Genomic DNA, 20,502 nt, shown 5'->3' on the forward strand with positions numbered 1-20,502 from the left:
AGTCACAACAGTTAAAAATATCACGAAGAAACGCAACACACACACACACACAAATGAAATAAATTATCCTAGCCTTAAAATGACTTTTAAACCGTGTCATTTATACTCAGACGCCCGTTTTTGCATGGACATTCAGTTAACTCATCAAAGAAGGTAATAAGGGTTTTAAGTGGGATAAATGTGAGTATATTTATTTTATTTGCACAGATCCTTTAAGAAAACACCAGCTGTGCAGCCTGTGCGAAATATTTTGTCCCATTCATAACTTTGAAAGAAATATGGAATAAATTAATTGGGTTTTGGTGCCCTCTAGCGGACATCATTAACTACTACAACCCACTGTACATCAACAGCATTGCGGCGTCCTCTCGATTCATATCCAGGTTGACATTAGTGACAGCTGAGATTTAACAACCTTTCATTTGTCTTAATGGGCACTTGTATATTTTTACTGTCTTTAAATTCATAATAACATTTCATAGTTTGATACTTTTGTCAAACGAATCATACAGCTACCGCTTTCAGTGCTTGTGAAACAGTAGATCATGCAAACTGAAGGTTGACAGTGAAAACGAACGCAATAATTAAAGCTAAAGTTACCATATTGTTTTCAGTATTTATAGATCAAGCAGAACACATAAAATGCTTAAGCCTTTTTATTTTTTTACCGTTAGGAATTAGACTCGATTTTTGCAGAGTAACATCATGAATATTTGGTGTATCTGTAATCCCGTACCACAAAATCAGTCACAATGTTATTATTATTATTATTATTATTATTATTATTATTATTAATTTGAATAAATTAGCTTTCCATTGATGTATGGTTTGTTAGGATCGGACAATATTTGACAGAGATACTACTGTTTGAATATCTGGAATCTGAAGGTGCAAAAAAAAAAAAATCTTAATGTTGGTAACATCTTATTCAAAGTTTTCTACATAAAGTTATTAGCAATGCATATTACTAATCAAAAATATTTGCGGTAGGAATCCACATGAAAAAAATGCCACGGGCGTAATTTCCTATGGGGACAGGGGGGACATGTCCCCCCCACTTTTCAAAATCCCGTTCGTGTCCCCCCACTTTCAAATTAGTTCGTTATGTTTTTTTTTTTAACCGCGCGCCGTCATCGTCACGGAGGAGCAGGACCGAGCAGAACAGACAGCTGCATGTCTGTGTCGATGCGCGCGTCCGCGTACAGGAAGGGACGTCTCGTGCACACTCTAAATAGTGTAAGCGCACTGAAAGTTCTACTGAGCATCCGGTATCGCAGTCAGTCATGAAACGCCAGCAACAGGATGAAAAAAAAGAAAGGAGATGTGAGTTAGTTGATTAAGTAAATTAGCTCAGGTCAGGATAATCAAAATGTGTGTCTACTTATTTTTTTTTACAGCCTATGGTCTACACCTGTTGATGAGCTAACGTTAACTTACACTGTTGCTAGGTAACTTCAGACCTAGTTAGCTAACCTAAACATTTAATGTTGCCTAGAACATTCTGTGTCCACTTTAAACAAAAGCGTTTTCTGTCAGCAATGTATGACAAGCAGACTCAGGCTGCTGTTATAGGCTACTCAGCTCATACTCAGATGCAGAAATAAAATAAGTCTTACTAAATGTTTTTCTAAACTTGAGCTATTGTTGTTCACTTACAATATTTGTTCATTTAAAATGGAAGTTAATTTGTAAAAACTGATTTACTTGTTCAAAGAAAAGGCTTAATGTCGAGCTAGCCTGAGTTAGCCTATATTTTATATAGTGTTATGGTTATGTGGTGAGCCTGAGTATAGTTTTACACATCAGCCCAGTCTAGTCTGTAAAGTTATTGATACGCAGTCAGGTTTTTTTTTTTACACATTAATCTGAAAATGAATGTGGCACACCCAGTTTTTAAAATGTACATCCAGAGACTCTTTTCTGGCTATGTGGACTCAATATGATCATAACTCAGTTGTTTTCATATCAGAGCACAGATGAGGTGTGGAGCTGCTTCAGAACAGAGAGGGTGAGATAGGGAAAAACAGTAGCAGCACAACGTTACAGGTAGGTTATGTGCTGTATGAAAGGCCAGGTGATTTTGATTTGTTGGGAAGAAGGGAAGGGAAGAAGTGTACATGATAAATAGTGAATACAGTTTGAATATATTATCAAATTAAATGTTCTTCTTGTAGGAGCCAAATTGCGTGTTGTTATTTGTTTAGAATATTTTTTTAACACGGTCACATCATCACATGGATGTGGTTTCATATTATTTACCTGCTCACTTGTGTGGTGGGAGAGAAACATAATCAGTTGACTGTTATAATATAGTTTCAGTTGTGATGAACTTTTGTTTATTTTTTTTTTATGCCATGCTTTCATATCAGAGAACAGATGAGGTGAAGCTGATTAAAGACAGGGAGGGTGAGACAGGGAGAAGTAGCCCAGAGTTGCAGGTGCTGTGTAAAGGGTCAGGTATGTCAAGTCAGAAACAGGCTAGCACATTTTCATATTTCATAGGTGAGACAGGGAACATTTTTAGTGAAAGTTTTTGACGTTATAAAATTATTCTCTCAAGTCTTGGCTATTCAACAATAAATAACGTAAGACATCTTTTTCTTATACATAGTAGCCTATTATTCTTTTTGGCAGAATTTATCGTTATAAACAACTTAATTATTTCCTGGATTTTGTATCACCATAGTCCCTAACTGTATTTAAATGGAGGAAATGGGATTCAAATCGAAACCATTTTTCCTCATTTTGTGTCCCCCCCACTTCTCAAACCAAAGTTACACCCTTGACTATAGTAATGTTTAGTAAATAGTGTTTTTGAAGCATATTATAGTAAAATGTATTATTCTTTATATATTATAGTATTAAACTCTCTTTGTTTGTAAATACTGTAGTATAATTAATATAAATCTATAAATTGAGTTATATTTAAATTTAAATATATTGATGTTTGTATTTTGAACAGCGCCACAGGTCTAATTTTTCAGTTGTACACTTCCGCCCTCCTGTGGTCAGAGACAGTATTGCTGGACATTTGTAAAATCGGTTTGGAATTAATTTTACTTGATTCTACGCATTTAATGCACAAGAAACAATCGAGTAGTCACAACAGTTAGAGTTACCACGAAGAAACGCAACACAAAAAAAACAAAACAGAAATAAATTATTTTAGCCTTAAAATGACTTTTAAACCGTGTCATTTATACTCAGACGCCCGTGTTTGCATGAACATTCAGTTAACTCATCAAAGAAGGTAATAAGGGTTTTAAGTGGGATAAATGTGAGTATATTTATTTTATTTGCACAGATCCTTTAAGAAAACACCAGCTGTGCAGCCTGTGCAAAATATTTTGTCCCATTCATAACTTTGAAAGAAATATGGAATAAATTAACTGAGTTTTGGTGCCCTCTAGCGGACATCATTAACTACTACAACCCACTGTACATCAACAGCATTGCGGCATCCTCTCGACTCATATCCAGGTTGACATTAGTGACAGCTGAGATTTAACAACCTTTCATTTATCTTAATGGACACATGTATAGTTTTACTGTCTTTAAATTCATAATAACATTTCACAGTTTGATACTTTTGTCAAACGAATCATACAGCTACCGCTTTCAGTGCTTGTGAAACAGTAGATCATGCAAACTGAAGGTTGACAGTACAAACGAATGCAATATTTAAAGCTACATCCACCATATTGTTTTCAGTATTTATAGATCAAAGAGAATACATAAAATGCGTTTTTTTTTCAACCTTTGGGATTATACTAGATTTTTGTAGTGTAACATTATGAATTATTGAAGCTGAATTAAGTAGCTTTCCATTGAATTATGGTTTGTTAGGTTCGGACAATATTTGACCGAGTTATGACTATTCCAAATCCAAATTAAGTTCTTAGCAATGCATATTAATAATAAAAAATGTTATAATAATGTTATATTTGCGGTAGGAACCCACATGAAAAAATGCTATAGTAATTTATAATAAATACTATAGTGTTTTTGAACCATATAGAAAAGTGTATTATACTTTATATATTATTTACAACTCTTTGTTTGTAAATATTGTATTATACTTAAAAAAACTCTAAATTGAGTTATATTTCAATTGAAATATACTGATGTTTGAACAGCATTTTGAACAGCACCACAGGTCTATTTTTCACCAGTTTTACACTTCTGAGGGGTCAAACAATAAAATAGAAAGTTCACATGTTTATTCTTGTTTTATTTAAGATTTCTATTTCAGCCCAGAGTTTTGAATTGTAGTGTATATAAGGGCTATAGGTTTCCCATGAAACTGTCCTCTTTCCATAGAGTTTCTGAGAGTGTTATAAGTTCATCATGGCAGTGTGCAGGTCTGTGTCTGATCTTCTGCACTGCTGATGTCTTTCAGGGCAGGTTTCTCATGTCTCAGGCCGTTTCGAAGGCTTTAGTTTCTGCAGACGCCGTGAAGTGCTCAATCATCACTGTGGACAAGAACACACTGGATTCATTTCTCACTGTTTTATTATAGTGCAAATTTATCATTTTTACCCCACAGGCAGTTAATAAATCAGTAACATTTTCAGAGCTTGAGTTGCATACTGTGTCTTAAGTGTCTTTTTCTTTGGTTGGGAATATGGGGCAGTTGAATTGATCTGCTTCTAAAGCTGGAGTGGAGGGTCTTGAACCGCTGACGAAGAGCTGAGCAAGTGTGTGAGCATTTCACTACATCACACAGTAAAACTTACACAGCTGCATTACATCTATTTTATGCTTTGCTTTAGGGTTTGTGGTCTGCTTATGTCTATATTATAAGCTGGCTGAGCTCTTAAACTGAAAACAGTTTTATAGTTCTATATTATTATACATTTATATGACAAAAATTATTTTGTTTCTTGTAGATTTGGCATTCGCTGCAACTGTGTCCTGCCGGGTTCACCACTACACCCATAACAGATAAAGTACCCGAGAAAGCCATCGAGAAAATATGCAGTAATTCTATGTAAATATCTATTCTCACCCTTGCTTGTCTGTGCAGAAGTAGCTGATGCATGTGCGTTGCTGGCTTCTGATGACAGTGGATATATTCTGGAGTCAGTGTTCAAGTTGCAGGTAAGACGCTTGATCTCTTGCTGAACAGCAAAAAGTGTAATTTGATTCTCAGTGTTTTGAGCTGATGTGCAGTACAGGTGGACTCTTCATCGGCTGAAAACTGTTGAACAACACTAAACTGATCAGCAGATCTTCGTCAAAGTGTCCTTGTGTAAATTGTGTTTAATTACAGTAAATATTCTTTACAATATACCAAATGGAAATTAAAATTATATATTTATACTATTAAAGTCTAAATATTTTATACTTAAACCCTCTTTTCTAAAACAATTGATTTGACACAGGAGGAAATGTGTTGATGTGTGGTTTAATGGGAACGTATGGACCAAAACAACATCAGGTCAAAGGATAAAAACAGTTAACATTTCAAAACTCAGACTAATAAAGTGAAGCAAAATTCATCTTTTAAAAGGGGTTTAAGAGTCCTTTGAAGGAAAAGGGCCAGGTTACATATTGTGTTTTTTTCTGAGACACGAGAGACTTGCTGTTAATTTGTTGAAAAGTGAAAAGGAGTTTGGCTCAGAGGAGTGAAGAGGCAGATGAAATATGAGCAAAACCATGACAACAGGGAACAAACGAGGAAAAGAACAACGAAGGAGTCCAACAGCTCTTTAAATAGATTATATATTACACAAACAGATTCTGAAGTACTTACATAGAACAGGTTTTAGCACCATATTTTATAAAGACAGAATCCTCGCAGTATTGTCCTTGTGAGAAAACCACACAAACAACTTTTCATTCACAAATACTTTTTATAGCTTTTCATTCCCCTCGCCACGTTTTGAAAAAGAAACAAAAAATATACATAAAAAACAAACCAGCATCAGTTTCGTTCCCTCTCCTTCCTCTTCCTGTCCCTTCTCCACTGCTGTCTGAGTCTCCAGACATCTGTCTCCTAAACCTCAAGCTGTGACGTAAACGCTTCGAAATAATGCAGCAAGAGCTGAGCTCACCAAGTGTACACACACATATAAATATATATCATACAGAGAAGGCAGATTTGCTTTCTGGGGTTTCATTTACATATTTAATAGATGAAAAAACTACAGATGAATACCACATTATTTTGGACTGCAAGTGTTGGTCATTTTCATTGAGCACCTGTTTGTTTCACAAAATAAATACTATAAAATATTTCTGTACAAATGGCTCGCATGCACAATTCCAGCCTGAACACTGTCCACACGAAAGGTCAAAGGTCACAAACCCATGGGTTTGCTGTGGGTCAAAATAGCACAATGTTGAAAGTAATGAAACAATAACCAGCTTACATACGATTACTAAAAAATACTGGACTGGTAAATTGGCAGCATGTTCATGGCATGAACAAAAATATCGAAAATTAGTACAGATTTTATCGTTCTATAATAAATGTACAACAATATCAAATTCAATACAATTTCACACTGTAAATGGCTTTTGATTGTGTATGTTGATGACAGTTGCTGGTGGGATTTGAAATGGTTCTAATGGAACTTTCACGCTCAGATTCCGTTCCTCAGTTGAAATGTTGCACCTGCAGATCATTCTATTTTGTTTATGTATGGAATTAAATTAAAATTAAAAAAAGGAAGGAAGGAAGCTTCACACAGGACTGTTTGGGAGCGCTCAGGCGTGGAGGTAGGAGGAGTGGGACGTCTCAGAAGAGGAACAGTGGGGAGGGGATCTGTAGGAGAGAGAGGGGGCTGAAACAGGGCCAGCAGTATCTGCTCCATCACAGAACATCTTCTCTTGTCTCCTGCGAGAATGGCTCTCTTCTCCTCTGTTGCTGGGAGTGTTTTTCCCTGGGCGTGTACTCTGTGTGCAACTTTGTTTCACAACAATGTGTGTGTGTGTGCATGTGTGTATGTGTGTGAATCTATGTGTGTACCCACTTGTTACATGTGATTTCAATTGTGTTCTTTAGTGTTGGCACATCTCTATGTGGTGATGCTTATGTCTAGGTTTTAAGTGCATGATTAATGAGTGTGTGTGTGTGTGTGTGTGTGTGTGTGTGTGCTGGTTGTTCTTGATTGTATTGGTGATTGTATTCCCCTCGCCCTCTGCATGTGTGTGTTTATCCCAGGAAACAGACAGGTCCCACTTCAAAACCAAATTTCTGATTGTCCTCCCCAAAGTCTGAGATCCTGATGTCCAGCAGGGGGAGCTGCTCCACCTGAGGTGTGTTCACCTCCAGCACTGTCCTGTCCAAGCCTTTACGATACTGCAGGGGGAAGAGGCCAGAACACATTTAGGCACAGAACACCTCAAGATTATTATATTATTGTTTATAATAACAATATGTACATATCTATATTCTTATAATTGATATTATTCATACGTAAATTTATAAAATTATATAATATATAAATATAACTTATTTTTAATAAATATATCATGCACGTGTGTGTATTTATATATGCATAATAACTATACAGTACAGAAACATATTACGTAAACAAAAACTTTTATTTTCAATGCGATTTGTGCAATAGTGCAATTGTTTGACAGCACTATTTAAAAAAAGAATAAGCTGCATTTTGGTTTCTAAAAATAAACCTAAAATAAATTGTGTAATCAAGACATGAGCTGCAGTTTACATACTAAAAGTTAGCCATTTAACAAACTATTTTTGCATTTGATTTCATAAATCAGATCAAACTACAAAGTTTTTGTAAAAGTTAATTTTTTTTACTTTATATTTATTTATGTAAAAAACTTTCTGAATAAATTTGATGCTTGTATAATTCTTGAAAAACTAATAATATATACTAATATTCCATGTTTGGCATAAGATTTTTTTGAAGAAATTAGTACTTTTATTCAGAAAAGTGACAGTAAAGACTATAATGTTACAAACACAAAAAAAATCTAATAAATGCTGAATACAAATGTTTCACTGTTTCCACAAACATCTGAAGCAGCACAACTGTTTTCAACACTGATAATGATCAGAAATGTTTCTTGAGCAGTAAATCTGTATATTATACTGATTTCTGAAGATCATGTGACACTGAAGACTGGAGGAATGATGCTGAAAACTCAGCTGCACATCACAGGAATAAATTAAATTATACAATATATTAAAATAGAAAACAGTTCTTTTAGATTATAACACTATTTCACAATATTACTGTTTTTACTGAGCAGAAGAGCTTCTTAAAAACATAACTGTTACCGACCACAAAGGTTAAAAAAGTTACATTAAATAACTGTACTTTAATGTGCTTTTAATATGAATCTAATGTAAAAACATATACTATCTTCATGACTTAAAAAGCTTATTATACAGTGAAATTATGCTTGCGTCTATCTAGCAAACAATCATCCTGCAGTCTCCGTCTGTTTGTCAGTTTTTTAACTTACAGAGCAGCCGTCGACGAGGGCTTTGATGTAGGGGCTGGTCTCGTAGCTGAGCTCTTCATCATTAGCACCCTGGAAGTGTAGTGCCCTCTCGTATCCGCCGTCAGCAGTGAGGTCGGCCCAGGCCACTGACCGCTGGCAGTGGAAGGTCAGGTTCTGACGAGCTTGAACACTGAGCAACCGCAGGAATCCCAGCTGGACAACACCCACGGGCTCTCCACTCCAGTCAACATATGAAAACTACAGCAGGAAGGACAATATTAACTCATGACTCACAATATCATGCATTTGACACTGTAATATTTCTAAGATTTTATCTAAATAACATTCACACTGAATGAACTAAAAATGAATTACTTCTGGAAGCTCTGTCACTCTCAGTCAAATCACTCTCAGTCTGAACATGGTTTAAATGCATAGTTCACCCAAAAAAATTAATTCTGTTTAAATCAAGTAATTCCAAACCTGTATGATCTACGTATGAGCTAAGATATTTTGAAGAATGTGGGTAATTAGACACTTGCTGGTCCCCTGGTAAATGATGACAGCATTTTGGGTGAAGTATCAATGCAATAAAGAGCTTTTAGTTTATTTATGTTTATTACTTGTCTAAATGAAACATATGGACTGAAGAGATGAGTTTAGAGGGGTAACCTCACCTTGCTGCCTTGTGCAAACTGACTAAACCAGGACCCAGGCTTCTCCTTTGGCCAAGTGTTCATCTTTACCTATGGCAGAATTTAGGACTCGTAAATTCAGACCAATCCAGATTTCTGAAGTCTTAGGTATTTTGCATTAAAACATGAACATATAAAATGTAATGACAGCAAGTTCTTACATTTTCCACAGCTTTGCTGGGATACAGGCATGTCTCTCCTCCAGCGGTGAAGTTACAGTAAACCTTGAACGAGTCTCGAGCACAGCCTTGATTCGGATCAATCCAGAACTCGCCTGAATGAAAGAGTAAGAATGATTTAAATGGGAAATGGCTTGCCATTGGTCAAAGAACGTGTCGATCACATAGTAACCATGACGATCGTACCATCTTTCAGATCTGGTTGGCTGAGGTGGAGGTCCTGGCAGGTGCGGGCGGGGCTTTCCTGTGTCCCCAGCGGGAAGCGCATGCTCTCGATCTCCTGCCGCAGAGAGTTGAGTGAGCCGAAGACCTCCTCCATGCCTTCGTTACGGGTCAGGAACTCTGTGCCCGTGGCGTCGGCAGCCTCAGCGTCACTGTCAGAGAGCATCTTACTGCCGTCGACGGAGCGCTTGGACTTCTTAGGGATCTGAATGGGCAGCGGCTGGATGACATCGCCAGGGGGTCCCTAAAAAAAAGGAGAAGATAGTTGCATAGTTTCAAGGAACTCTTGGATTTACTGATCTATAATTTGTTCATATCAACACAATTATTTTACTGCCAAATATTGATTGTGCATTTTGTTTGATAGATAACAGATATAACTCACAGGTGGTCCTGGTGGTCCTTGAACACCCTTTTCTCCTTTAGGACCACCTCCGCCCTGCACCACAGAGAGAAGGCATATAAAACCAGTGTCATTTTAGTGTAAAATTATGTGACCTATGTCTAATACTTTATTAAAACACTACCTCACATAATTTGCCTCATGATATACTTTTCACACAGTTACAAATATTAAAAGAAGGAATACTCACAGTGGCACCTTTAGCTCCTTTGACACCCCTCGGACCCTGTGAGAAACATCACATCCATTCAGCTTTAATCCAAGGCACCAGTGTTTTGAGATGATAGATTTGGGTGCATCAGTACTCAAGATGAATACTCATAGTTTCAAGATTATTTAAAAGGATTGAGCATGAAGAATCAGTGCCGTCAAGTACATAAGACAAAATACGGAATGAGAAAACAGCTCTACTAAATGTTAGTGAAAGTTTACTCACAGGCATACCAGCAGGACCTGCAGGACCAAGAGGACCCGTTCCTCCAGGCATACCCTACAATAAAGCATTTATATGAAATAGAATCTTTTGCAACATTATACGTCTTCAATGTCACTTTTGATCAATTTAATGCATCCTTGATGAATCAAAGTAATTTCTTGTAATAAAAAAATCTTACTGACCCCAAACTTTTAAACAGTAGTGTGTATTGTGGTCTGATTTTGATGTGCACAGGACGTGACCAGACATCACATACCGTTTCTCCCTTGGATCCTGAAGATCCCTGAGGACCCGGCATGCCTCGGTCTCCCTTCTCTCCTTGTTCTCCCGGAGGCCCGATCAGACCAAGCATACCTGGATGTCCCTTCTCACCCTTAGCACCGGAGTCACCACGAAGACCTGCCAAACCTGGAGGACCCTGGATTCAATATACATACATATATCTCATGAAACTGGAATAATAGTTCACTTCTTAGTGTAAGTGTTTCAGGAATCAATACTGTATAATGAATACACTGACAGTACAGTCTTTTTCCCTGAGGTGTGTGTTTGCTGTGATGCTCTAACACAGAGGCTCTTACCATCGGTCCAGGAGGACCCTTCTGGCCAGCAGCACCTGGAGCACCTTGCTCACCCTAGATAAAACAATCAGAAGATCATTTTGATGAACACCACATTAGCTATTGTTAAATAAACCGATTAAAAACACATTTCCAGTATCTTACCACTGTTCCAGGCAACCCTCTTAGACCCTCAGTTCCTGGTTTTCCTGGTTGACCCTGTGGCCCCACAGGACCAGTCTTTCCTGGAGGGCCAAGGGCACCTGAATCCCCCTAAAAAACATGTTACATGAGGACAAACAAACTACAGAAAGCATGCTTATTTGTTGCATCTGTCCTTTAATTTCCATAGTCCTACCTTGCTTCCCTTCTCTCCCTGACGACCCTCCGGTCCCCTTGTTCCTGGAGGACCCTGAAATATGAACATTAAATATGCATTTTTATAATAGACCTAGTACTTTTTTATTTCTTATTTTTTAACTTACTCTCTGTTACAGTGAAATACACCATCAGTGATCATTATACAACAATTCAGAGTTTACCGATGATGTGGTAATGTTAGGCTGTTGTAAAATATGGTGATCTTACTCTCTTTCCTGGAGGTCCGGGTGGTCCGTTCTCACCAGTTGGTCCAGGTGAACCCTAAAACCATGCAAAAGTAGTGCTCAGTGTATCCTTAAAAACACCTTATGAATACGCATAAGAAGAAGTGCTCTATAGGAGGAAGATCACTCACAGCTTCTCCTTGTTCTCCATCCTCTCCTCTGTCTCCCTTTGCACCATCTTGGCCCTGTAAAGAAGATCAGAAAGACAGTCAAACAATTTTTCTTGCACTGATGAACCATATACAATAAGACCGGGAACATTTATGAAGAATGGGTCAAATTCAATTTCATGTTGACTACGCAAATCATGTTATAAATGTCAGCTCTACTCACTCGTGGTCCGACTTCACCAGGGGGTCCGGGATCACCAGGGAAACCAACAGGACCCTTGAAAACACAAAAATCAGCTGCTGAGTGAAGAGTCGCACATGAACCTGTTCTCATTTAAAAGCTGTCATGTTTAATACATACAGGGTTTCCTTTGGGTCCGTCATCTCCATGGGGTCCTTTTCCACCAGGAGGACCAGATGTGCCCGGCTGCCCAGCCTCTCCCTTCTCTCCACGCTCTCCTCTCGGACCCTGCCATCAGATGACAAAACCAATAAACTGTTAGCTATTTTACATCTATTAAATTAATACATAGAAATGTAAGCATTTTGCACAGGTTCAGAGGTCAACTAAAATGTTTTGACTAAAATTCTCACCATTTTTCCTGGCTCTCCGCCGACTCCAGGTGGTCCGGATTCCCCAGGCTCACCCTGTCAATACAAATAAAAAGATGTCAAGTCCCATCAATCAGATTTACTGATCTTGTCAATAAAAGTATCATCCATGCAGAAAGGTGAACTCTTTTATACTTGCCTTCTCTCCGATGGGACCTGGATTACCCAAACCTCCTGGAGGACCTTGAGGACCCTGAAAAATGAAGGATGTGCATTAAATTAGCACAAACATTGACTGACAACAGAATGCCATGATTGACCAATATGAATAAATTATCCAAAAGAGTCATTGCTTAGTGTTTATAAAACATATAATAATGAACACATCATTTGTAAATTATTATTCATAGAACAAATGAAGGAACTTACATCAGCACCATTAGGACCAGCTGGACCACGTGGACCTGGAGGACCAGGAGGACCCTGTAGAAATATATAGCCAGAAAACATTAGGACATACAGGCATCATATATATTAATTCTTAGGGGTGATTCAAAATGCTGAAACATCAGATGTTGTTTATTGACTCACCAATGGACCAACATCTCCCGTCTCTCCTTTTTCTCCAGCTGGGCCTGGCAAACCCTAAAGATGTGAAGGAAGTACAAATAGCTAAAACATCCAGTTTGCTGAATTACATTGGTAAGAGTGAATAAAACACAATGTGAATGCAGTACCTGCAGTCCGATGGGGCCTGGAGGACCTGGGAACCCTCTTGTCCCTTCATCTCCCTTAGCACCAAATGGTCCCTGTTGACCCCTCGCACCTGTCTCCCCATCAGCACCCTGAGAAGAGATTCACACAAGCCAATATAACCTTTTGACTAGCTGTGAATAGTAGCATGAATTTGATTGCATTACACCACACTCACAGCTGCACCAGGCTGTCCAACGGGACCCATTGGCCCAGGAGGACCAGGAGGACCCTGCAAACATACAAATAATTGATTATAGAATTATATTTTGTCCACCAAAATAAGTCAAAATAAATCTAATAATGCAAGAATTTCACATTTTAAGACCAACTAAAATAGCTTTACGCATTCTATTGAAACAGGAAGCTCACGTTTCTTTCTTGAACATTATGATTTCACGAGCTGAAAGCTCATTTACTCACATGTTCTCCCTTGGATCCTTTACCGCCCTTTTGTCCTGGTTCTCCAACCTCACCCTATAGAAATAACAATTCAAATGTACATTTGTCAAGATCATCCACATAACTGCGCTGATGTGAGAGTGAGATATGAAGAGTTCGCTGACCTTGTCTCCATCCTCTCCAGCAGTACCTGGAGGTCCAGCAGGGCCTGGGAGACCGACTGGGCCTTGGATGCCGTCGCGGCCAGCTGGACCAATAGGACCTTTCTCTCCCTGTAAAACAGAGTTATATTGTTTGACAAGCCTATATATAAATCCGTATTAAAGATAAGGTGCGAACCTAGAGCAGACACTTACTGGCACGCCCTTCTCTCCTGCAGCTCCAGGGGGCCCCTGAGGTCCGGGTCGTCCAGGGGGGCCCACAGTACCTGCAGTGCCAGCTGCTCCTCTCTCTCCAGGTGATCCCTGCATAGAAATTCAGTTAGGGGTACACACTGAAAGACCGTGATTTAATTGATTGATTCCTCAAAAATAAGATCATAAACCTTTGGGAATTATTATTTATTATTTAATCCTAAATTAAAAAAAATAATAATAATTCATAACTAAGTACACAATTGATTCTCTCTAGCCCAATGTAATGAGTTTATGAGTTCTCATAAAGAAAAAAATCAATTTTGTAAAAAATAAATAACATTTTAAACATTTAAATCAAATACGCATAATTGCAAATAAGAACAGTATACATTGCAGTATTGTATTTATTATAATACCTTTCATTTTTGCTAATTTAAAATAAAACAATTAAATGAGTAATATATATAGAGATAAAGATTGTCATTAAAAATATAATTTATTATATTTCCTTTTGATTTTGGTGTGAAATACGAGCTATATTAATATGAATTCATACGTCAGTGGGGCACTTATCACTACTTAATATTTATAAACTCTTAAAAATAAAGGATGTTGTTGCAGTGATGCTATAGAAAACCTATTGTTCCCCTAAGAACGTTTCAGTTCTTAACAGAGGCATTTTTTCTTATAGTGTAAAGAGAATTTTATAATCTAGAGAACCTTTTTGCAGTACAAAAACCTTTTGTGTGATGAAAATGATTTATGGATGTTAAAGGTTCTAAAGGAACTGTAAATATCAATAAAGATCCTTTATTTTTAAGAGTGTATCTACTTGATATTTCAGATTCTGGTTATTATGATGAACATACAGCAGGTCCGGGTGGTCCAGCAGGGCCTTCATTTCCTTTCAGTCCTCCAGTGCCCTGTGAAAACACAAAAGTACAGCTCAGTTAGGTATAGAAACATTCATGTGCAGTTGGTTGACAAAATACATTTAGAAAAGGTTTTATAATATAAAATTCACTAGAATGGGTAAGACTTATTTACCGGGGTTCCTGGAAGTCCTCTCTCTCCTGGGAATCCTCTCAGTCCAGGGGGTCCGTCTTTACCGGGGCCGCCAGGGGGACCGGGATCTCCTTTGGTTCCCTCTTTACCAGAAGGCCCAGAAAGACCTTGCTCCCCGGGTGGTCCTGGGGGTCCCGAGTGACCACGCTCTCCCATCGGTCCAGTCTCACCAGAGGGACCCTAAACAAGAACTAGACTTGAGTAAAGCTTGTACAGGCCCATACATTTTTTAATTGATTCTAAAGATTTCTGAGGAATTTTATTAACAATATCTCGAGAAAGAAACCCATTTTGCTTGATAAAAGCACAAAAAATCACCTGTGGTCCAACAACTCCTGGTGGCCCAGGTGGTCCAGTTTTGCCTTGGAAACCCTAAGGATGCAATGTGAAAAATATTTGTTGCTGTTTAACTTTGATCAGAGTGAATTTTGTGCTTTAGATGATAAAAATGAAAGATACATACAACTTCGCCTCTTTGTCCAGGGTGTCCAGGCAGTCCATCTTTCCCTGGAGGTCCCTTCAAAAATCAATCGACATATCAATAAGCAACAAAGAAAAATGAAAGCTTTTAAGCATCGAATCAAACTAATCAACTGTTCCTTACAGGAGGTCCCTTCGGCCCAGGGAATCCATTTGGACCTTGAGGTCCAGTTAGTCCCTGAAAATGTGCAGAAACAATATAAATAACTTAATTCTGAAGCAAAAACCTAGACTGAAAGATTTAAAATAAATAAAATAAAGTTCTGAAATAAACATACTCTCTCTCCAGGGGGTCCAGAGGGCCCGTCACTGCCAGATCCACCCTAAAACACCAGAACGAAGACATTGATTGATTGAAATCAATTGATCTTTATTTTCATTGTTGAAAAACTATTCAAATTATTTGAGCAGCTCCTCAAACAATGTCCACTAATTTGACAACAATAAAAATTACAAATAGCAATAAAACCGAAAATTATTGGAAATGAATCTCATACCTTAGCACCTGTTTTTCCTGTTGACCCACGGGGTCCTCTCTGGCCTCTGGGACCCTAAAAAGATTAAAAAAGGAAAAAAGAAAGAAAACTCATTGTGTATTACTTTACAAGTCAACTAATTAGAAATTATCTGCTTGAATCAAAACTCGCAACTTTAATCTACAAAACAAATCAGACCCTTTCAAATCAAACGAAAACAAAAAGTGTTTGTTTAAAAAGTGAAGAATTAAAACAGGCCCTTACTGTCGGCCCTCTCTGTCCTCTTGGTCCAAGTTTTCCAGTCAAACCCTGGAAAGAGAAAGATCAATTCAGAATATTTCAGCATCATCAATTCTTTTCCAAAATAAAGGAATATAGTCTATGTGGGAATATTTACATTTTAAAGGTGAATGAAGCACTTTACTCAACTTTGACCTTTAATGCAGACCTTGCATTGACATCCCTGTGAGCTATAAATGCTTCTACTGGAACTGTTCAATTCTAGTCTGATTTAGTCTAAAAATCCTTACCCTCGCGCCTTTCTCGCCATTAGCACCAGGGAATCCTGGGAAACCCAGGGAGCCCTAAAAATACAATCATTACATTGATTTATGCATTCAATTTGATTAAACACTTGGCTATACTGTATATCTTATGATGCATCATAAACAGTATTATTTTTGTTCACCTTAATTCCTTGTCTTCCGGGATATCCAGGCAGCCCAGGCACACCAAGTTTACCCTGGATTGGCATAATTTGTACGATTTAATAATCTTTAGACTAGCAACTAAAATATATTAATTATGTATTACCTGTTATTAAATAACAAACATTACATTTACATTCATTACAGCTTACTGTCAATATTAATGACAATGCAAAACTTAGCTTATAAAGTATGTATAAAATGCAACATATTAGAAATCATGACTCATTCTGTATCATCAAACTAACCTTCTCTCCCAGCAGGCCAATAGGACCAAGTTCACCAGGGGGACCGACACGACCCTTCGGCCCCTCGGGACCGTCCTCTCCTCTTGGGCCAGGCACTCCCACCTCTCCCTGATGGGGCACAACAAATCTCAATGGGTATTTGAAATGGGTCAGTAAAGTCAAGCGCTTCATTACCGTTTCCTATCATTTTACTTTTGTGCTAAATCACATTAATGGATGAGCTTCTATACACTGATGATTTTTAATATGTAAGACATACCCTCTCTCCCTTTACACCAAAGTCTCCTTTGATTCCAGGGAATCCGTCCTCTCCCTGAAAGTTAAGTAAAGAAAAAAATAAGTTATTTAGCATTTAACTTATTGATTCATATAAACTGTAGCACAAAATGGTTCTGTATTAGGTTGATGTTTAGGACCAAAAACACTCACCTTCTCTCCCTTATGGCCCTTCAGTCCACGGATACCTTGAGCTCCCTGTCATAAAACATTTAGTCTAATATCTTAATCTGAGCCTTACACATGAAAGCAGATATCAACAGGCATTACCAATAAATAAAAATCACCATAGACAGAACTGCAGATAAAAATGACACAGACAGGTCCTCGTGGCCCCCTTGTGACTTTTCCTGGCTGAAGGACTTAATGTCCTTTCTACACCCAGACAAAAATTCAACACACCATTAGAGACTCTGTTTACTCATTTTACAACATCTGGAACCCTGTCCTTTTTTCTCATTAGAGAATTTTTTATTTTATTTTTTAGTTCCTGTGTGTTCATTTGGGATAGCTAGGGTTAAGAGTGTTGTACTGGTTTCTTGTATAATTTTATAAATGTTTCACTATGGCTGTTAAAAAGAAGAAAATTAAATTTTTGTGTTGCTTATATTGTATGGTAAGCATACATTGTCATTTACAATCTGTTTAATAAAAAAAAAAAAAAAATTTATAATACTTGCAATAATCAAAACAAAAGCTATATGCATCCAAACTGATTAAAGAAGATATGTATTTACCTTAATTCCCCGAGGGCCAGGATAGCCAATAGACCCCTGAGGACCATTAGGACCCTAAATATGAACAAGAATAATAAATGTTAACATATGAACACGATGGGACTTAAGAACATGTCTGCCCTGAAAATGTCTGTCTATATATCTAACAAAGATATGTATACATATATATTTGTTAAATAGCTGACGAAAATGCACAAATGCAGAAAGCATAAAAATCATTTTGACACAAATTGCATTCAGTTTATGAAGTTATAAAGAGAATTCTACTTAGTAGCATTATCATATGGCCTCACCTGATTTCCTTTGGTCCCAGCGGGGCCTTCCTTTCCGGGATGACCCTGTTAAGATACGAACAACATATTCTTTACTCTTCACCACAGGTAAATAACCACATGCATGTCTTCTGTAATAATTTTGTTTTACCTTATTAAATTAACTGACAATTGTTCTAAAATTATTAATTCAAATAAACTAAAAGATGTTAAAACACATAACCAACAGGCTTATTTTGAATGTGAAAAACCCCATCTAGCACTCACTGGAGGACCGTCAGCTCCGGGCATTCCTGGCAGACCTGGTTTTCCTGTGGGCCCCTTTAAGAAGAAATACAGAATGTCATTATAATTGCATACTTGAATGCTTGATCTCAGAATAAGACAGGACATGTATGCAGTTTTCATAGTGGTAGTTCTGTAAAGCACTTTTTAATTGATTATTGATAATTATATCTCTGTGTTCCACAATTATAAAAACACTCACCTTTTCTCCTGGTGGTCCCAGAGCACCCTGTGGACCCGCCATTCCCTATGACACAGAAAAACAATCATATTTAATATACTTCACTATGATTTTGTACATTTCTCATTTATTTGTAATGGACTCATTGTTCACCTGTGTTCCTGGAGCCCCCTGCTGTCCTGGAGGACCAGGCTCTCCTTGAGGCCCCTTAAAAACGACAAGGAGAATGAGGACATATACTGTTTTTTTTCTGTTACATTTTCTGATTTCTGTTGTTATGAATATTTAACCTTTTACACACATATGTTAATTATTGCATATTTTTAAGCTGTTCAAGAGTGTGCACAGAGTAATCAGAGTGCATTAAGGTAATGTTAAAGAACTCAAAGAATTTACTGACCAAGTTTCCTTTTGGACCATGTGGACCATCATTTCCACGAACACCCTGGCAGAGGCAGATCATACGGAGAAATTAAAGAGAGATCTGGACATCCCTTTATAAATATTTCTTTTTAAAATGTTAAGTTTTTATGGAAGTTGCTGTGCAGCCATTACCATTTTTTTAAAATGTACATTTAATAATGCAGTATTCATGATTGAGCTTTCAATAAATACTCACAGGAGGTCCAGGAAGACCAGAAGGCCCTTTAGGCCCCAGCAACCCACGGGGCCCCTATAGAACAAGAAAGAGGTTCATCAAAGAGGGTACAAAGAAATCTAAGTAGCCTTACAGTTTTTAAACTGAACTACAAGACCAATTTACACAGGTCAGTACTATCATATTGCTGTCATATGTGTGTGAGAAACAGAAACACCCACCGGTTCGCCGGGAAGACCTCTAGGTCCAATGTCTCCATCGTCTCCCTGACAATTATCAAGGAGGGAGAGAACAATTACAAAAAGATGATGATAGATATTCAAGGAAAAAATGATCAACAAAGATCAAAAGGATGTTAAGGAACACATCATATCCATTCATGTTAATTTACTGTAACAAAAGTACAAAATCCTTGAGAAGTACCCTTTCTCCGTCCTCTCCAGGGGGTCCTATGGGTCCCATTCCTCCAGTTTGACCCTTAAAAAATAAAACAAATACATAAAGAATCCAACAAAACCCCCGCTGTCTACTGTGTATGCACTGGAAGCTGCATTCGATTTTGACCAAAAAAAAGTATCTGTAATCACATTGCCTTAAAAAGATCACTATGTTTTGGAACAGGGCTTGTGAACATTAACCACGACACTTACACGATAACCCTTGTCACCAGGCAAACCAGGAAGGCCATCAAAGCCACGGTCGCCCTAATACAGAAAAACATACACATACATGACTTTCCAAGCCACAGACACTGCTCAGAACACTAAAGTTAAAGTTAAAGTTATTTCTATGAAGAAGTTTCAGAGCTGGAATAACACAAAAATACACAAATGAATCACACATAGAAAGACAATTTCAACCAAAAATGGTTAAGATGACGGACCTTAATTCCAGGCTCTCCAGGCATCCCTCTGGCTCCATCAGCACCTGCCCGACCCTGCAGGAAATATATAAAAAAAGCAACTAGATTATTAGATATCTTTAGGGCAACGAAAGTGGTACCACCAAGATGCTAGGATGCGGTTGCTAGGGTGTTCTGGGTTGTTGCTAGGCAGTTTTTGTTACGGCTTTGAAGTTACTATGATATTCTAGGCCTGTGTCAAAGTTAACCTGCATGTACATGAACACTGTAGTAGACTCACCCTCCGACCAGATTTACCAGGAGGACCAGACAATCCTTGAGGACCTCTGGGGCCCTGCAAGAACACAATCAGGATGCACGACACATTAGAAGGCGGTCTCTTTAACTCCAAGATATTTACACATTCTCAATGTCAGAGCAATCTCAGAATGGCTCAGTGTCCTGCTAGTGCTCTTTAAGCATGGGTAAAAATTATAATGTAGGAAACAACAAGGACTTTACCTGAGGACCAGGGTCCCCGCTTTCTCCCCTTAAACCAGGACTTCCAGGTGTTCCCTATACAGGATCACAACAACAAAATGTAAGTACTTGAAAAACAACACTGTAATACTGTAA

At 37.8% G+C, this 20,502-nt stretch overlaps 1 protein-coding gene and 1 long non-coding RNA gene across 3 annotated transcripts in view; one reads left to right on the forward strand and one right to left on the reverse strand.

The window, feature by feature from the left end:
* Positions 1-4,354: 4,354 nt before the first annotated feature.
* On the forward strand, positions 4,355-7,314 carry LOC127979665 (uncharacterized). The gene is made up of 4 exons (XR_008158832.1): positions 4,355-4,697; positions 4,890-4,949; positions 5,027-5,100; positions 7,169-7,314. It is a non-coding gene; the product is annotated as an uncharacterized LOC127979665 (long non-coding RNA).
* LOC127979664 (collagen alpha-2(XI) chain-like) overlaps positions 5,392-20,502 on the reverse strand; it is a 35,006-nt gene continuing 19,895 nt past the window's right edge. For both annotated transcript variants that reach the window (XM_052585260.1, XM_052585259.1), the window contains exons 15-65: positions 20,389-20,442; positions 20,168-20,221; positions 19,909-19,962; positions 19,676-19,729; positions 19,449-19,502; positions 19,247-19,291; positions 19,047-19,100; positions 18,828-18,872; positions 18,581-18,634; positions 18,449-18,493; positions 18,229-18,282; positions 17,983-18,027; positions 17,690-17,743; positions 17,106-17,150; positions 16,936-16,989; positions 16,677-16,784; positions 16,410-16,463; positions 16,252-16,305; positions 15,986-16,030; positions 15,743-15,796; positions 15,524-15,568; positions 15,370-15,423; positions 15,229-15,282; positions 15,084-15,137; positions 14,748-14,945; positions 14,570-14,623; positions 13,701-13,808; positions 13,509-13,616; positions 13,366-13,419; positions 13,121-13,174; positions 12,927-13,034; positions 12,781-12,834; positions 12,619-12,672; positions 12,389-12,442; positions 12,232-12,285; positions 11,999-12,106; positions 11,861-11,914; positions 11,659-11,712; positions 11,511-11,564; positions 11,281-11,334; positions 11,088-11,195; positions 10,944-10,997; positions 10,619-10,780; positions 10,363-10,416; positions 10,117-10,152; positions 9,909-9,962; positions 9,488-9,767; positions 9,284-9,396; positions 9,105-9,173; positions 8,449-8,685; positions 5,392-7,306 (exon numbers count right to left, since the gene is read on the reverse strand). In XM_052585260.1, coding sequence (XP_052441220.1) covers positions 7,160-7,306; positions 8,449-8,685; positions 9,105-9,173; positions 9,284-9,396; positions 9,488-9,767; positions 9,909-9,962; positions 10,117-10,152; positions 10,363-10,416; positions 10,619-10,780; positions 10,944-10,997; positions 11,088-11,195; positions 11,281-11,334; positions 11,511-11,564; positions 11,659-11,712; positions 11,861-11,914; positions 11,999-12,106; positions 12,232-12,285; positions 12,389-12,442; positions 12,619-12,672; positions 12,781-12,834; positions 12,927-13,034; positions 13,121-13,174; positions 13,366-13,419; positions 13,509-13,616; positions 13,701-13,808; positions 14,570-14,623; positions 14,748-14,945; positions 15,084-15,137; positions 15,229-15,282; positions 15,370-15,423; positions 15,524-15,568; positions 15,743-15,796; positions 15,986-16,030; positions 16,252-16,305; positions 16,410-16,463; positions 16,677-16,784; positions 16,936-16,989; positions 17,106-17,150; positions 17,690-17,743; positions 17,983-18,027; positions 18,229-18,282; positions 18,449-18,493; positions 18,581-18,634; positions 18,828-18,872; positions 19,047-19,100; positions 19,247-19,291; positions 19,449-19,502; positions 19,676-19,729; positions 19,909-19,962; positions 20,168-20,221; positions 20,389-20,442 — 3,825 coding nt within the window. In that variant the 3' untranslated portion in view covers positions 5,392-7,159. The remainder of the gene's footprint in view (positions 7,307-8,448; positions 8,686-9,104; positions 9,174-9,283; positions 9,397-9,487; positions 9,768-9,908; positions 9,963-10,116; positions 10,153-10,362; positions 10,417-10,618; positions 10,781-10,943; positions 10,998-11,087; positions 11,196-11,280; positions 11,335-11,510; positions 11,565-11,658; positions 11,713-11,860; positions 11,915-11,998; positions 12,107-12,231; positions 12,286-12,388; positions 12,443-12,618; positions 12,673-12,780; positions 12,835-12,926; positions 13,035-13,120; positions 13,175-13,365; positions 13,420-13,508; positions 13,617-13,700; positions 13,809-14,569; positions 14,624-14,747; positions 14,946-15,083; positions 15,138-15,228; positions 15,283-15,369; positions 15,424-15,523; positions 15,569-15,742; positions 15,797-15,985; positions 16,031-16,251; positions 16,306-16,409; positions 16,464-16,676; positions 16,785-16,935; positions 16,990-17,105; positions 17,151-17,689; positions 17,744-17,982; positions 18,028-18,228; positions 18,283-18,448; positions 18,494-18,580; positions 18,635-18,827; positions 18,873-19,046; positions 19,101-19,246; positions 19,292-19,448; positions 19,503-19,675; positions 19,730-19,908; positions 19,963-20,167; positions 20,222-20,388; positions 20,443-20,502) is intronic.

The sequence above is a fragment of the Carassius gibelio genome, chromosome B19 (genome assembly GCF_023724105.1).
Source record: "Carassius gibelio isolate Cgi1373 ecotype wild population from Czech Republic chromosome B19, carGib1.2-hapl.c, whole genome shotgun sequence".
Taxonomy (NCBI): Eukaryota; Metazoa; Chordata; class Actinopteri; order Cypriniformes; family Cyprinidae; genus Carassius; species Carassius gibelio.